This window comes from Chaetura pelagica, unplaced genomic scaffold, assembly GCF_000747805.2.
Source record: "Chaetura pelagica isolate M959 unplaced genomic scaffold, ChaPel_1.0 scaffold109, whole genome shotgun sequence".
NCBI classification, from domain to species: Eukaryota; Metazoa; Chordata; class Aves; order Apodiformes; family Apodidae; genus Chaetura; species Chaetura pelagica.
In genome coordinates, this window is record NW_009970725.1 from 11,016,585 (window position 1) to 11,034,792 (window position 18,208).

The 18,208-nt window shown below is 39.8% G+C and overlaps 1 protein-coding gene across 1 annotated transcript in view; it reads right to left on the reverse strand.

Moving 5' to 3' along the window:
- The window catches only part of DLGAP1 (discs, large (Drosophila) homolog-associated protein 1), a 139,668-nt gene that overhangs the window by 20,171 nt on the left and 101,289 nt on the right, over window positions 1–18,208 (reverse strand). Inside the window, 2 exon segments of the mRNA XM_010006858.1 lie at window positions 5,059–5,150; window positions 8,329–8,702. Of these exon segments, the coding sequence (XP_010005160.1) occupies window positions 5,059–5,150; window positions 8,329–8,702 (466 nt within the window).

Sequence of the window (18,208 nt, forward strand, 5' to 3'; positions counted from 1 at the left end):
TTTGCTCCCTCCCTATCCCTTTCACAGTCTTTTTTTCATTAATAAGAGTCTTAGCAGGGAAACTCTAATCCTGTATGTTGAATGTCTATTCTAGACTGTTACAGCTGGAAGCGACCTGCAATGATCATCTAGTCCAGCAGCCTGACCAATTCAGGGCTGACCAAAACTTAAAGCATGTAAATCACAAAATGGTTTGGATTGGAAGGGACCTTTAAAGGTCCTCTACTCCAATACCCCTGCAGTGAGTAGGGACATCTTCAACTAGGTCAGGTTGCACAGAGGACCATCCAACCTGACCTTGAATGTTTCCAGGGATGGGACATCTATCACCTTCAGAATTTCTCAGTGAATTTCCCACCAGAGAGTTTTCCAGCTCAGGTTAGCCAAAATAGGCTCTGGAGACATTCAAGACCTGCCTAAATGCAAACCTGTGCCACCTGCTCTAGGTGAACTTGCTTTAGCAGGGGGGATCGGACTAGATCATTCAATTTCAACCCCTACCATTCTGTGATTCTGTGATTCATTGAAAATATAGATTTGAGGGTCCTGTCCTAAAAAAATGAGTTAAGAAGTTTAAATTAAAGTGTAGGACTAGCCTGCTGCACAAGGAAAACCCTAAAACCTGCGTATTTTTTTTTTTGTCAAGACGGTAAGTGATTAAACCTAAAAACATAAATGAAAAAAATAGACAAAAATATGGCTCTTTATAGTAACAAAAGCCAAAAATGTGTTGTTGTTTTTTTTTCCTTGAAGAGACAGAAGAAGTTTGTGGGGTTTTTTGTTTGTTTGTTTTCTTTATATTACCCCACCACCATTTAAAAAAAATTCACTTTATACAACACCAAGAGGTACAGTGTGATAAACCACACTTTATACCACACCAAGAGGTGGAAGCACCTTCCCTGCCCCCACAGAAGCCAGAGAAAATGGAGAAAGACTATCTGTCTATGGTCTTAGTCTCCTATGGCAGTGTCCTTATTTCAGAAACTATTGTTGTTTCAGCATTCATAAATTCTTATGAAGACAAACCAAGTACAATTACTAGCTGATGGTATAACTAGAAGCAATAAAAAAGACAATTTTGCAGGTGAGGATGTAATGGGAGGAGATCTTAGGGCAGACAAGGTAAAAAGCAAGAGAGACTGAAAGCGATTACAGAGCTATGGGCCTGAGAGCCCCTTGTTCAACAGGGATGTGTGCTAATTAGCCTGGTGTAACATGTGATGACTTCTTTTCTGGTTCAGTAGAACTGGTTGACTTCCAACAACTCAATTAACTTCTCTAAGTGAGGAATGGAAGGTGGTCCCTTGAGGTCAAGAAGAAGTTGGAAGTAGAAGGGACAAACAGAAATGGACAGAAATGGAAGTGCCCTGAGATTGCACCGATCAGCTTAATTAAATACACATTGCAAAATTGCACTGGTCATATGAGGAAAGGGGAGGAACATTTTGGTTGGGATTTTGTTAGCATCATGGGGGAGACCAGGTGAGATAAGAGAGTAATAGCAGGAAGATCAAAAAGTGGATAGAAACACATACAATTTTTATTATTTTTTTTTCCACAAGAAGGACTGGACAGAGCTATTCTATAAATGATAGAAATCATAGAGCTGCACTTGGGGAATGGGAATGAAAAAGATTATTGAGAGCATAAAGAACTGAGGGTAAGATGAATATCAGCGATGGATCCAGTTGTAATATGGTCAGGTAGCAGTAGGCACATTTATCCTTTGAGCAGTGCAAGAGGAGGAGGAGGAAGACTCAGAGCCATTTGTCTTGGCAGGAAGCCCAGGTTACAGGGAGTGAAGGGCTAATGAAAGGTCTGAGTGGAGATGGAAGATGGAAGAGATAGAGCTGTCTTCTGAAGATGCTCTGGCTTCAAGCTACTTCGATCAGGAAACAGAGGTAAAATATTTTGCTTACTTGCTCTGAGCACAGAAGCAGCAATATTTAAGAGGACATGAGGAGCGAGGTAAGACTCCTTAGTGTGAAAATAACAGTCATATGAGGTGAGGGAAAGGGGGAGGAAAGAGCAGGAAGCAGAGAAGAGGAGTGAAACAAATGATGTATGGTAGGCTTTGGGTGCATTAAGCAAAGAGCTTTCTTGTTTTACAACAATGTACATAATAGCTTAGACTGACAAAGAAACATGACAAATTTACAATATTTATCCTCTTTGCTGTGTCTTCTCTCCTTATTTTATATTTACTTAATATTTCTGAAGCCTGGAAGTTTTATAAAAACATTAATTAATCAAAGATTTAACTCAAAGGAGCTTTTCTGAGGCTCTGCAGATGTTATGGGGCAGGGAAGAATGCACTGTATTTACAATTCTGTTCCTTTAACAGATAATCAATACATTGTGCTCTGCTGGGTTAAAAAAAAAGGAATATGAGTGCCAAACTGTGGTGATAAGCCCTTTGTGTTTTGAGTGTACTCATTTTCTAAGGATTAGGGGCTCTCCTTTATCAGCCAGTTCACTTCTGAAAGTCCATGATAGATTGCTGCTCACCCAGCTGCTCCAAACAGCAGCAACCTCAACTTTATCAGCAAGGAAACCCCCAAACAGAGCTGTCAGTAGATAATGCAGAAATATTGCATTCTCAGGGCAGACCCTCACAGGCAGATCTTACCTTTTTCTCTGGAGCAATAAAAACTGCAATAGAAAGAGGACTTTGGAAGTAAGGTATTTAGAAACAGCCATTACTTTCTTCGTTTTTCCACAGTGGGTTTTTGTTGTTGTTGTTGGGTTTTTTGTTTTTGTTTTTTTGAGGGACTGGGGAGGGTTGGGTTTTTGGGGTAGGTTTTTCCTTTGTGGTCAGGAAGAATGGAAATGGTCCTTCACCATTTATTCTGATGTGCTCATTTATCTAGCACTGGAAGAGTTGTGGGTAAATGGGACTAAGGTCTAACACAAAGAAATGTCTGCCAGCTAGAGATGTTTTAGCAGGTTAATGAGGAACTTGATAACAGCCTACCAGGGTCATTGCAAAATCACAGTTCTTTATGCTTTTTAAGACCATAGGAAAATACTCTGCTCCTTTACTATGAGATTTTGTTGAATTGAAAATGGTGTAGATAAAGTATTATTTTTGAGTACTTTTAGCAGATGCAGGAAAAAACCAAACCAAGCCAACAGTGTGAAAATGGGCATTTCCTCTACTTGCTACCACAGACAGCAGGCCAGAGGAGGGCAGAGGGCCCTAATTTTGTCAGCCCAGACTTGCTGCATCCAGGTTTTTGCTGGAGAGATTGCAAGGGTGACTCTTCCCTCACCAACAAGCGATACTGCCCTGAGTCTTCTCCCGCGATGTACTACAGCACATTATCAACAAAATAGCTCCAGCATCCAGAAGTTATGCTCTGCCCAAGTGGCTCGTGACAAACAAGCAAAGCCTTGGGTGGGTGCTTGCACCCTCAACAGCACTGGGCAGGCCTGCAGGCTCAGAGGTGAGGGAAGAGTCTGACCTTTCTTCAGCCACTGAAGTTTTCGCCAAGAATGAAGATTTGCAGCTGTGGCTGAAGACTCAGAAACTTCATGTGTCTGGAAAGTGCTATGCACAATGATGCGGCCCTGCAATGTAACTGCAATTTGTCATCAAAAGGAAGCATAACCCTTAAAGACAACAGATATTCTAGATACTTTTATTTTTTTTATTTGAGCATATTTGCTTACTAATTCAGGTTACATTGAAGATTGGAGAGAATACCAAGTTTTAGAGGCCTGCTTTTTAATAGCAACATTTTTTTTTTCAAGGAAGCAGTTGTAATGCAGAGATGTCTGGGCGAGATACCTGAGCAAAAGCAATCAGTTTGGCTCTGCCATTGCACTGCTCTACGTGGCTGAAATTACTCTGCTGATAAACAAGGTAAACTTCCTCATCTACCCTATGCTGCTGCAACCATCCTAAGACTAATATTCCAGCTGCATCACCTTCCACTGTTTAGGTATATTTTCTAGGGGAAAAGAGCATATTAAAAGTATATTGACCTTCAAAATATGTGGTACTTTTCTTTCAGCTGTCCCACTGGTCCTGAAAAATCCCCTCTGAGAAATAAGAGCTACAGCATTTTTAAGACTCAGAGAGATTGCAAGGGTGACTCTTCCCTCACCAACAAGCGATACTGCCCTGAGTCTTCTCCCGCGATGTACTACAGCACATTATCAACAAAATAGCTCCAGCATCCAGAAGTTATGCTCTGCCCAAGTGGCTCGTGACAAACAAGCAAAGCCTTGGGTGGGTGCTTGCACCCTCAACAGCACTGGGCAGGCCTGCAGGCTCAGAGGTGAGGGAAGAGTCTGACCTTTCTTCAGCCACTGAAGTTTTCGCCAAGAATGAAGATTTGCAGCTGTGGCTGAAGACTCAGAAACTTCATGTGTCTGGAAAGTGCTATGCACAATGATGCGGCCCTGCAATGTAACTGCAATTTGTCATCAAAAGGAAGCATAACCCTTAAAGACAACAGATATTCTAGATACTTTTATTTTTTTTTTATTTGAGCATATTTGCTTACTAATTCAGGTTACATTGAAGATTGGAGAGAATACCAAGTTTTAGAGGCCTGCTTTTTAATAGCAACATTTTTTTTTTCAAGGAAGCAGTTGTAATGCAGAGATGTCTGGGCGAGATACCTGAGCAAAAGCAATCAGTTTGGCTCTGCCATTGCACTGCTCTACGTGGCTGAAATTACTCTGCTGATAAACAAGGTAAACTTCCTCATCTACCCTATGCTGCTGCAACCATCCTAAGACTAATATTCCAGCTGCATCACCTTCCACTGTTTAGGTATATTTTCTAGGGGAAAAGAGCATATTAAAAGTATATTGACCTTCAAAATATGTGGTACTTTTCTTCCAGCTGTCCCACTGGTCCTGAAAAATCCCCTCTGAGAAATAAGAGCTACAGCATTTTTAAGACTCAGCTTTTCAGTTGGGTGATCTAACAGTTTGTCCAGGAAGTAGGTTTATATGGTCATGTGTACAGGAACTAGGGCTCTTAAAAATTAGTTGTGGCATAATTATTTACTTTAGAAAAAATATATTAACTTTTATACTCACCACTTCTCTTCCTCTACTTGAACTCCTATGGACTGGAACTTACTGGTTGCTTTATTTTCACCTGATTTAGTGGATTCTTCTGCACCATCCACCTTAAAAAAATTAAATAGCTAATTAGAATGTATTTTAGCATATATATCACCCAGCTACTTACAATTTCTATGCATGATAACTACAGTCTGGACACATAGCTTATACTATAAGTACCTTAATCTAGTCAGATAGTTTATCTGTGGTGTGCTCATTTCTCATGTTATTAGTGAATACTTATCATTCTTGTTAATCTGTATAGCATTTCTGGTAAGACAACATTCAGCCTGCAAAAAGCAGATGGAGTTTATCCAGTATTTTATGGAGGCTGCATGCTCACATTTGCCAGAGCAAATCTCTGAGCAGCTGTAACACCACTTACTGTGCTCCACCATTTGCTTGCTTTGACCTGTTAGACTGTATGTGCATGCTTATGTGAACTCATGTCAAAATCAGTGTTTATTTTGTTAAATGTTAGTGCCCTGAATCAGAGCACTATGCAGATAAAATTGAAAGAAAGCAGATGCAGCTCTTGTATGCATTTTCTTTGCTGCTTCATCAAGAAAACAGGTGGTCCCCAGGAGTGCAGACAGGAACTTTACGCTACCTCTCCGTCTCTGTAAGGAGATTTATACCAATGGTATAAAGTTAAAATTTAACCACTGATGTGTCTTTGAGCAAAACCACAAACTTCTGGGTCCAATCAGTGTAGCTGTTAGCTCCCAGTGCCATATATGATATTGTTAGTCATACAAGAAAAAAACATTTCTGGCACACAGAATTTTTGGACCACAGCAGTGTTACAAAGTGACCTGTGGATCCACCTGTGGGTGTACAAAATTCCCCACTGTAGTTAGCAGTAAATAAGCTTGTTGTTGAGTGCCGACTGAAAAGCCTATGCAGGAAAAGTGCTCAGGGAGGGATGGGAGTTACAGAGCTGTTCAGTGAAGTAAGGTATTTACCTGATACTGAGGCTTTTGGGAAGATAACTAAGCCTTAAACCCCATAACTGACAAGAAAAGCAACTTTTTGATGGCAGGTTTTTTCTTTGCACTGCTTTGCTTGTTTGCTAAACAGATTTACAGCAAAGGATACAGTATCCTAAGAGTGACTGAGGGGTGCAGATGACATGCACGGAGGTTCAACACAAGTGCACATTAGGTTTATTTGTTAGAGGAGGAAACAAACCAAGAATATGCTTCTGGCTAAAGCAGCTTAACCTGCCCTACAGAGATGGGCCAGACTGTAAGTAAGGTGTATAAGTAAGGTGTCTAAGTTCAATCTAAGCCTTAACTAGGCTCCCTTTACAGTCAGTGGAAAGAGACTGACTTCATACTGCCAGTCAGACTGCTTACACCCTACCTACTTATTTTAGGGCAGTTGTTTCTAAGAGAAGCAATTTCTGTCAGTAACAGCTACCTTACAGTATTTCCACTCCTACACTACCACTTCAGCTGTACCAGCACAACTGCTTGTGCAATGATGCTGCAAAACAGACGAGACAGGGGACTGGCAAAGTAGTTCTATTTTATTCGTGAAGTCTGTCTGACTCTTCAAATCTCATGGATGGGCACAACTGGGAGAGTGGCATGGCACATAGGCAGGAATTCTGTAAGAATGGATCATTGCTGAAGGTTTTGCCTCATGTAATCTCAGCTGTAGGTATCTCCATTGGTTTGTACACAAAACCTGCCCTGGCAGCCCCTCATACGCCCAGGCAGTTTTCACATGTGATTATGCTGGTCACTAGTACATGTCAAAGTTTTACAGGGCTTGAACAAAGGCTTGAACTGCATTTGGGGCTCTGTTTTTCTCAGATCTCAGGAAACTGAGGCTCCTACACCTCTCAAAAGCAGCACTTGTGTGTAGCAACACTACCTTGAGAAGAGACAGCAGGGAAATGGTGTCTTGACAGTCATGATTCACATTACCATTGTTTGTTTTGGCTTCTGCATATGTGGAAATTATTTCTTTCTACCCATTATTTTGCAGGATCCTAGCCTGCTAAGGAGTCTTTGTTGCTCAGTGAAATGAGGGATTACAACCATAAAATGGCACCTTCAGCTTGGTTGGGTATAGGGATAAGTAATAAAAGAGCTTTCCTCTATTCCTGTCCCACCTGGATCTCACTCTTTTGTTTAACACTGAACATCAGCCCTTCTTCCAGAATATATCCAAAACAAATGTCTGTGAAGCAGAAAAAGGCTGCAACAAAGGCAGTGAACTGAACCCACAGGCAATAGTAATTATTGCCCTTCCAAGAAGAAGTCAGAGAAAAGTCATGGCTTCTCCAGGAGCTGCCCCTGGGATGGCATACACAGCACCTCTCATCTCATCAGGCTGATGCAGAGATTTCACGGTAAATTCTTAGGCTTTGCTAATCAGATAAACCTGCCCAGGCACATAGTGCTTTGCTTACAACCTCCATGTGCAAGAAAAAATGTCTTCTTGTGAAGGTTGGTAAGCTGTGGATTGCTATTCTAGTTGCTTGGGATTCATCTCCCATCAAAACCTGTGTAAATTCAAGTACTTTGTTGGAGAAGCTAATCCTGCAAACAGATGTTTGGAGTCCTATGCACAATCTTTTGTGGGGTGGACATGGGAAAGATTAATTAAGAAAGCAGATTAAATTGGTCTACTTTATTTGCTCTTCTCCTTTCTGTAAATAAGAGTGAACTTTGGTAGTGTCAGTTTTCTTGTTTTGTTCCACTAGAGGTAGCAAAATGTAATTCTCTTTAACAAGGGCAAATCAGAAGGAACTTACCCTCTGCTCTTGAGGCTGAGATAGGAACAATGCTGCCTCATTCAAGCAGCTACCAGTCATTATGAAATGCATGAATAAGCAGTTACAATTAATTCAGTGAGGCTGGACAAAAATACTTTTTGGGTGATCGTGTAATGTAAATCATTGTTTTACACATTCCCTTTCAATGATTTAATTCATGCCTTTCCGACCCCCGCTGTGTTATGATTCATAGATTAGTGCTCATGTGTGCAATTTATCAGAGCTGAATAACAAGCAGCAAGGAGACTTAAACAAATCCTCGCCTCTGATGTTTTTATGATAAATTAGGAAAACATCATTAGTACCATGCAGAATGATTACACTGCTGCGATTTCTACATAGGTACCTGTCAGAAAAAGAAAAGAAAAATACACAAAACATTGCATAATGAACAGTAAAACAGATGTAGAAATCCAAAACACTGGCAGCCATATGATCCATGTGCTGTAGTGTACCTGTATTCCAATGGATAAGCATCTGTTTTTCTTGAAGTGGTCCTTCTTTCTATCTTCTACTGCAACAGTGGCAATGGTTGTGGTGGTGGTGACAGTGGCAGTATTGTTCCCTACATGTTGACTTGCAGGGCCATGGATCTGCGCATTGGCAGCTTCAATAGCAGCTGTTAGTGCCTTCATACTGTCCAAGCTCTCAGTGGAGTTGCTAAGTCCAGACTGACTAATGATATCTCCCCTCTGCCCATGCCCATCCATGTAGGCATCCTGGGCAGACTCTGTGCTGCTCTGGGCTGTGATGGAAATAAACGGTTTGGTGGTAGTTCTTGGTGGGACTGGAGGTGGTGTCTTCTTGTAGGTGGTAATGCAGGATGACACTGGAAAAAACATAAGACAGTTCTTTATTTATTGATGCTGCAGAGAAAACAGGTGCAAGCATGATCTCAAAGCATCAGTGAGCATGGACAGAGCAGAAGTAAGGAGGACACTGTAAGACGAAGAGCCCACAAGAGCTTCAATATAAGTGCCATGGAAATATCTCTCTTATCAGTGTCTGTTCTTCCTAATGTGGGTGGCAGAACTCTCAGTAGAGGGAAAGATACCTATTTGCCAAGTTCCTCCTTAGTCTTTTTAGGATTGTTTTCTACAGTATATTTTCTGTTAACTGTTCAAAGTCCCATGGGAACAAATCCTTCCACCAAAACTCATGGCTTCCAAACAAGATTCACAAGGATGACGAATCTCCAGCCACTTGTCCTAGCTAAACGGTGTCTCATGCAGTTTTACTGCTATTGTTTTCTGTCTCTCTACCCTGTTCTACTGTATTTACCAAGCTTATGTAGAATTTTAAACTACATTTTTCTGATCAGAGAGAGATCTCCAAACCATCCTAGGTCAAAGCCTGTTAACACCCACCATGCTTGGACTTTTGTATTTCTTGCTATAAAGTATCTTGCTGCTGAGGACATATTTAAAACAAAATTTTGCCTCACCTAAATTTCTCGTCATAAATATAATGTATTTGGTTCTGGAAAAACAATGCTTGATTATACACACAGGAAGTTAGCTAAACCCTGTCAGTCAGTGGGACTAGTTTAAGCAAAATATTAAGTATAGATGTTTGCAATAACAGAGGGGTTAATAAAGGTTTATGAGGACTTTTCATATTTTGAAGGCCATGCTCTCTTTGCAAGTGCTGCTATATGGATTTAGAAGCTTAGCCTGAGGTTCCCAGCTTAAAAACTGTAGGCCTGTATGTACAGAATTAAATGCAGAAAGCACTACATGGAGATAAAAACATATTCCTTTAAGGGATAGTTGGCAGCTCTGAGTTACTGAACTCCTGGAATGCTTTCAGATGAGGAAAGAAAGTCCATTAAGAACAAAAAACAATCATGATTTGCTCTATTTTTAAAGAAAATAAATGCAGGCATGAACCTGTGCAAAGTTCAGACACAAACATGTTAGCATAAATTCTTATTAACAGTAATCATATGGCAAGAAATGATTAATCAGATCATTTTAATTGGCAGACATCTATACCACCCACATAAAAGGTAACTCTACAACAGCTGTTCTGCTCTCTGTTTGCACTGTATGTGCTTGTTAAGCCAGAAGCCATTATGGTATTAATTTGACTAGCTCAGATCCATATGCCTCATATCTCCTGATAGCTGTAGAAATACTTACAGCATAAAAGGTGTTTCCAGTGCATGAAATCACACCAGATTTTTATTTTTTTTTAAGGGCTCCAGTGTAAGTTTCTCATAACGTGTCCGAACCCGTGTTAAACATGTTGAACGTTAATGGAAAAAGAGTGTTTCACTAAGGTAGTGAGGGTTTTGAAATTATGATTCACTTCTGAAGAATCAAACAGAAAGCATAGAATCTCTGAAAGAAGAGATGGCTAAAAATGAAGTTGTTCAATTTTAACTCCAGGGAAGTGAATAGTTGATAGGAGTTGAAGGTGTTTTGTAAAGTGCTTATAGTAAGACTGGAACTAGCAGAATGGATGACAGTTTTACAAAGAGGGATTGTGAATTTTGTGCTGTTCTTCATTGGTTTTGATGCTGCCAAAAAGTTCTTCTTGCAACTATGCACGTTCAGGTAAATCAGCTGCTGTTGCTGCAGCACAAACATTTTCTCCAGGACTTAGGGAGAACTGTGGAGGTTGCTGCTTGGGTGATGATACCCCAGAAATGTCTCAAGTGATTCGTGGTCTGTAGAATGTTCTCAGTGGTGGAAATGCAAACTGAAATTCACCCCTGAAGAATTCAAAGCATATACACACACATGTATATCCAGGTAACACTTAGGGAAGCTGGTGCCAAACTTATCTAATAGAGGCTGGTGTGTGATGCTATTGCTTTGCGACTCAGCAAAATACAAATGGCACCATTTAAAATATGCTAGGCAATGTCATTGTGGAACTCCTAGGGAGATGCCAACACCTTCAGGATCTCCCTGCAAGGCACCTAAGTATCTTTTTTTTTTCTACATAGCAGATAGGGAAATGACAATGTAACACACTTGAAAAGTGATCTTAGGAGAGCTTTGAAAATCAAAAGTAAGTTTTAACAAGACTGGTCCCTACATCACTGGTCATTTGCCACTAGAAAGAGAGTCAATAGCAACTGTCTATTGACAGCTACTGGGCACTCTGGGCACTGCAGTACAAACACAAAAACACCTGATTGAGACGTCTTTCTGTTGCTAAGTGTACTCAATGAGGAGTCTAATCCACAGTGCAATGAAAGATGTTTGCACTCAGCTAATTAAATCTGAAGTTATGCTTAAGAGAGGGAGAGAATTGACAAGTCATAGGGCAAAATCGTAAAGAGAAACAGCAAATGTTCTTTTAGCAAGTCAAAACAAATCCTCGGCTTCCTGGAGTCACGCAGCACGTACTGTACAGCTCTGGAGAAGTGGAGTGTGCAAGTCATAAAAGAACCCCGGGCACTTCATTACTGGAAATGATGTCAGCTCCCGCCGCTCCTCTGCAGAAACAACAACAAAACAACGCTCGTCGGAGGCAGCTGCACTTTAAATGCTGTAGCTGCCTGAGCCCTGCGAAGGGCTGGAGAGCAACAAGGAGAGGGATTCGGTGCACTGGTTTTTATCCTGGCAACTTGTGACGTGGCAACCTGAAGGATCTGCTGGCTTTTCAAATGGCTACGGTATTTCAAATGCTAAGCTGCTGGAAAGTCAAAACGAGTACACGCCAAGGAAAATGACAAAGTTGTGGCACTCTCCTTGTGCAGCCTGAGTGGTTAGATGCTGAAGAAAGAGCACAGCTCCTGCTTTCTGTCCCTGTGGGCAAAGGGGATGGATGCTCTTCTGGATGTGGACTATACCGTAGGAGGACTCTGAGGGAGAGGATTACAGGATCACAGAACGCGTGAAAAAAACAGAGGAATCGGCACTTCACACAGAGGGAACTTTCAATGGGTTTTGCACATGAAAGACAGTTTAATTCAGATCAGGAAGTGAATTTAAAGGGCTGTATAAATTCCCTGATAAATAAATTCTTGGACAGGGATCAAGGAGCAAAGTTCTGTAGGGCAACTGATCTGACTGGAGAGTCAAGTCAAAGCAGTCTCATTTTTCATTAAAATTGTTTAGACATGGAATGAATCAGAATTATCTTTTTCTGAATAGCAAATGTGTATTATGAACCCTTGACTTATCACAATATAGACTACCTTTTCATATTATTTTCCAGAGCACACATACTGCTGGAGCAGGTATACATTCCTCTCTTAGGGCATATGCAAAGTTACCAGTTAAGTCATGTGCAAGAATCTTCTGATCCCCAAAGCACCTTGAATCAGGCCCACTGCTTCCAGCTGTATCAATCTACCAAGTAATGCTCTCCTTGGCCTTTTGATCTTTATCCTATTTATGTGGCCTGCCTTCAGGTTACAGTTTAATCCCAAATGCCTCCTGAAAAAGAACTTTCTCCAGATTAAAAAAAAAAGAAAAAAAAGAAGTAATGGTGTTTGTCCTCCTAGCCAGGCTTTCCAAACAACTAGCTCATGGGACAGGAATTTGGAACAGGGAGTGTCAACCACCCAGTTCTGAAGGAAGTCTAATGATAAAAAAATAATCCCAGATTGCATAATAATAAAGGCTTGAATTTGAATGTTTCATTGTACAAGCACTTCAGTTGTTTAAACATGCTCACTAGGGAGATGAGCCCTCGGGGACAAACATGAGCACACAAACACAGTGAATGGGTGCTCAGGAGAACCCCAAGGCAGATTAATATTTGTGAAGAGATCAAATTCATGCAGTACTTTGAACAGTTCAAGTAATGAGATATGTAAGCAATAGCTTTCTAATTTGGCAGTCTCCTGTAAGCTTGGTTGTCAAATTCAAGAATAAATAGAAAGTCAATTTAAAATAAAAGGCAATTTTATTTGAAGTCAAATTTAAAGTCAATTAAAATAATAGTGCTTCTCTTGAGAAAAAGGACTAATTCCACATTTTGAAAGGAGCAGCAATAGAGATAACTTGAGCACAATGAAGTATTAAGGAAGAAGGCAGGAGTACTTTCACCCTGCACAGATGGACCTCAGCCTTCTGATTGATGTGTGATGCAGGTGTGTTTACAGCAGTCCTCTTTTGCAGCTCACAGTACTCCAACACAAACCAAGCTGGCCTGAGCCTCACAACTGCAGCCCCCGAGCTCCCCATACAGAGCTGCAGTGCTTGATTTGGCTTGTTACACTCAAACAGAGCTGTTATTCTCTTTACTGTGCACTTACATACCTTGCTTTGTTGAGGTTTGGAAAGGAATGCTTGGAAATGGAGTTTCAGATCCTGTATTCTTATTTTTATGTGCAAAAAAAGTGGTATGAATATACAGCATGCATTTCTCAGTAAAAAACAATTTTCAGATAGCAGATGGTTTCTGTGGATACAGAGATTTACTATTAAAAATTGAAATAAAGATTTTCATTAGAAGTTCTAAACCGCCCAAGGGAATGATACCTGAGTGAGTTATGGTGTCATTATCCCAAATTAGAATGACTGAAACCTCTGTACCATGCTGCCTTTATGATTCTACCAAGGCCATGCTTTTTCCACACACCCTCCCCTTGCCCCCTTACACAAGCCAGATATCCAACAAAAGCTACACTGGGTCAGAAACAGGCATAACTGATAACTAAAGCCCAGCAGAAATCTGTACAAAGTATCTAAACTACTTTTATTGCACGCAATAGCACCACAGTGTTTAATATTCCATGTAGTCTGAGGTCTAAAAGCTGGTGCTGGTGACCTTTCTGTAAGTCTGGACATTTTTCTTTGCTAGCAGGGCAGCTCCAGCTTCCCAGCTGGATACATTGAGGAATCCTGTCAAATCTCCTGAAATCTAGGAGTCTAAGGATGGCTTATCCTGCATATCAAGCAGATCAAGTTATTAAATCTCATGTTTGTAGTCAGTGGATGGCAGGTGAATATTTCTCTAAGAGTTGCTTTTTTTTTCTTTTAATGTCTACTGCTGGAAGCTGCTGATGCCAGCCAGAAGTTTAATTGCTATCCCAGAGAAGCTAAAATAGTGTACAGAAAACAGGTGAGACAGCCAAAGCTGTCTGCTAAATGCAGTTTGTCACTATGATATCACCACAGCTTATGGGTACACAGACAAAATTCACCAGATGCAGGCTTCTTATGAGACCCACTTCTTTCTTTGTACTCTATAGGCATAGCTGACCTGCTGTATACATAAAAACTACTAGTGCCTTAACAGCACACAACTTAAGCAATACAACTCACTTGGCTTCAAACGAAGCTCTGGAAAAACAGATATGACATAAACTGAAAGTAATTACCCAAAGTAGATTGTTGCTAGGGAGGCTTATAACACTTTAGTGCTAAAATCTGTGGTCTTTACTGGTGTCAAGCAACTAGGACCCCACTTTAATTTTTCTGAAGACAGAGATAAAATAGGTAAGAATACAACCATGTGCAAACCCTAGATTTCATTTCAGTTAATGCATACAAGCTCCCTTGCCTTTTCGCTTGGCACGAGCAGCTGGAGGTGACAGCAGCAGCATTTGCTTCTGCCATTCCCTTGCCAGCAGCTGTCTCTGTGAGATGGAACTGCACCATTCTTGTGGAGATGGTGACTTACAGACAGTTTTGATCTTGGCCGTTGGCCCATGGGATGTGATAAAGCCATTTAACCATGGATGACATATGAATAGCTGCTCAAACTGAAATTTAGTCTGTGAGGGAACTCAGAATTGAGATTATTTTGGCCTTGTCTTTAAACTCTGGCTACCGACAAGGCACCTGGAAAAACACCACCAAGAACTGCAGGGATGACATGTCAGTCTGTTCCAGACAGATACTTTCCCAGAGCTTTGAAGATTCAAACTGCTTTAAAACAGTCATGGCAGAAAGTATCTGATGCAGAACATCAACCTCTGCTTTCAATGAAGCACATTGGAGCAGAGTGAGACAAAAAAGAAAAAAATACAGCAGCATGGTCTTTTTAAAATAAGCATGTTAATTGTTTACCATCTCTTTTCATCTGCACAATATTTTTCTCCTGAGAAAAACAGGGAAACACAAATCTATAGCTTAGACTAAGTCTAGTGATCCATTAAGATGTTTTCTGCACTTAAATACTTTGGCAAATCTTCCATGCTTCCCCCTCCTTTGGAGCACTCCTGGGAAACAAGAAACATAATTTTAGGTAGGAAAAAGGATACTGAAAATATTTTATGTTTCAAACTTCCATGTCATAAAATCACCATGGTAAGAAATTAATAAGCTTTATGAATATCAATGCATTAATTTTATAAAAGGCATTTATGGAAAACAGGACACCTTGTGAAACACAGTAGTTTATCCCACTTAGATCAAGAATGTGTAACAGTAAATAAATGTAATAATATGCAGCTTGATGAAATCAGATCCTTTTCCCATATATTTTCCAGGAAGCAACTTTACCGGCACTTTGATATAACACTTTGTTATGTGTTACTGCAGCACTTTCAAATTCCAGAATTTGCATCTTTTTTTCCCTCAGGCAACACAGTTAATAAAACAAAATAGGCATTATATTTTTAAAAATGTTGAGTTATAGTAACCAAACACAGACACATATATGTGAGCAGCTACTTGAGCAATAACTCAGTACAAGAATCAAAGCCTGGACTTTCAGAAACACAGTGGGTTGAATTTTTTTCAAGCACCTATCCATGTTAGCTCAGAAGGTGTATTTAAAATATTTCAAATCTAAGTTCAAAACTAAGATTTTTTTTGTTGTTGTTGTTGTTGTTTTGTATTGTGGGTTTTTTTTACTACTGAGGAATGGTTGAATGTAAAGACCTGAGTTGCAAGTACACGTTACAAGCTCTTGGGGCTAATAATTTGAAAACCTGTCTCTTATTTACGTTTCTAAATTGGATCTGGATTCTTGAATACCTGACCTAAACTATGAACACACAAACTAATTTCCAGACTATAACAGTGGCCCTTTCCACATGTAGTTGTGCAGTAAGCATGCCAAAGTGGACCCCACATTGCTGCTCTGTTTGGGCATATTACCATATTACTGCAGGTGCTATTTCTTAAAATTATCATGTAAGTTTGTAACTGCTGGACATATTAATAAACTCTTGTATAGATGGTTTCCCTTCAGTTACAAATAGAATATTTAGTATCTAAGCATGGGAGGCTTGAATCCTGTCACATCTGAAGATACACGAAGGCAGATATGTTGTCAGAAGCAAGCCCACATGTTACTAATGAAGCAAGTACTGTGGGTCATGCCTTCCTTTGCAGCTTACAAGGAAGCACTGCATTTTGTCCTTCCTGAGACTCTGCTGCCAGGCTCTCACCCTCTCACAGTGGCAATGGAGATGACTGATGGTAAAGCAAGTTTAGCAGTCAGTCACTTTGGGATGAGCTTGTCATGAATTTGATGGAGAAATTGCAGGTTGAAGTTGTACAGCTTTTGTCATTTAGAATGTTGGACTAGAGAAGAATTAGGATTCTCCTCTTCTAAATGTGTGAATCCCATATGCTAACATGTGAACCTGGAGAAGACTTAAGCAAGCCAATTGTCACTAACTAATCTGATGACGTGTCATTTATGTTAGCTAGATATTAACATAGTTGGACATCCCTATTTGCAACATTACTGTGAGGATTTCCTTTTTTAAGCTCTTCACTGCAAATAACTTTCAAAAGGCAGTATTTGGCTGTGGTATTGACACTTCAAAGTGAGATGCCTCTGAAAGAAAAAATAAAAGATGCTCCCTCTTCCTCAATCTGGAAATGTACCTTTTTTCTTTGGTGCTGATGTTAGCAAGAAAAAAAGCTTCTACTGGTTTTCTCTCCTGGTGGTTTTCTGAATACCTAATGAACTTAAGGTAGGGTAAGCAGAATTCTGTATCATTGCACACATTGTCATCAAGCTGGTCTCACAGAATTTGATTAGTAACACATCTAAATCGGCTTAGAAATCAATTAGTTTAAATTGATGTAAACCTGCCCCTGATCCACATTTATAAGTGACTATGACTGGCAAGGTCTTTTTTTTTTTAAATTGAATAAAAATGCAGGAGTAATAAGAGTTATTAATTCAAAGAATTTATCCCAATTAACTGTATCTGTTCGCTGATTTGAAACTGATTTCCTTTTAAGCCATGGTTTGCAAACTGTAAATTTGTATCAATTACATCCAGTTGAGTCCACCAAAAAATTGTATAAGTACAGTTTTACCTGATGACAACTGGTGAAGTTTAAGACCCCTCTTTGATTTTCTGAGTCAAAATCAGTTTTCAGCGTTGCTCTATTTGAGTTCATTTGTGCCTGCACAGTTTGGTTACTTTTAGATCTGGGATTTTTTTAAAAGCTACAATAAAACATAGAACACAAAGAGCAGCATTGTTACTTTTCAAAGTTGACCCACACTGGGGAAGTTCTGCACTGTGAGAAAAGTTTATGTACACATATGGGACAGTTATAATCCTGCAGTGATTAGAGGACTGGTATACACAGCAAGTACAGAAATGTAGGTACACCAGTTGTGCATGTTATTCAACCCTAAGGACGTTCAGAAGCTTTTATTCAATTAAGAAAGTAATTGCTTGGACATAGAATATTAAAATGTGTTTGATACAACCTATATGAGATGAATTTTACTATTTTTGGTACAACAGCAACCCACTTTATTAAGCAAACTACCTCATGGTGCTTAGACATTTTGGTTCCTCACAGCAAAGCACTTTGTCACCCGATTCAAAAAATAACTCAAATCACTTTAAACTGTTAAAATCAAGTATGTGCTTAGTTCCCAATGTCATCAGGGCTTTACTGCTTTCCCTTTGCCTGAAAAGTCTCCTTCAATTTGTTTTGAGAATCTTATTTTCTGCTACTCAATATCTAAGGTTATATTAAATAGTTTGGCTGAGAGTTAGAAGTTATTCAAATGACAGCAATGATGAAAGGCTGCTGTGTTTTAGTCAGATATATGTTGGGAAGAAACTGTACAAATCCCAAAGCCAAGAAAATAAAAGCCAGTACAAACTATAAGAAGAATGTGATTGATAAAAGCAATGCAAACAACTTTTCAGCTACTATAAATTGCCATGAAGCACCACAGGAACTGATTTCTATCATTTTATTATCTGTTTTGATGTAGTTCACTATAACTCAAAAGAGCTATGCAGGTATAAACAACACACTATGTTATTCTCATAGAGAATTACCAATAAACACAAATGTAGAAAACCAGCATTCAGGAAGGAAAGCATCATGTGGGTGTTGAGCAAGAACATCTGTTCAGCCAGGGAAGTGCTGGCTTGTTTTTATGCAGGCAGTACTACATTCTTCAGCACATTTACTGCTTTTGGTGTTTTCCAGT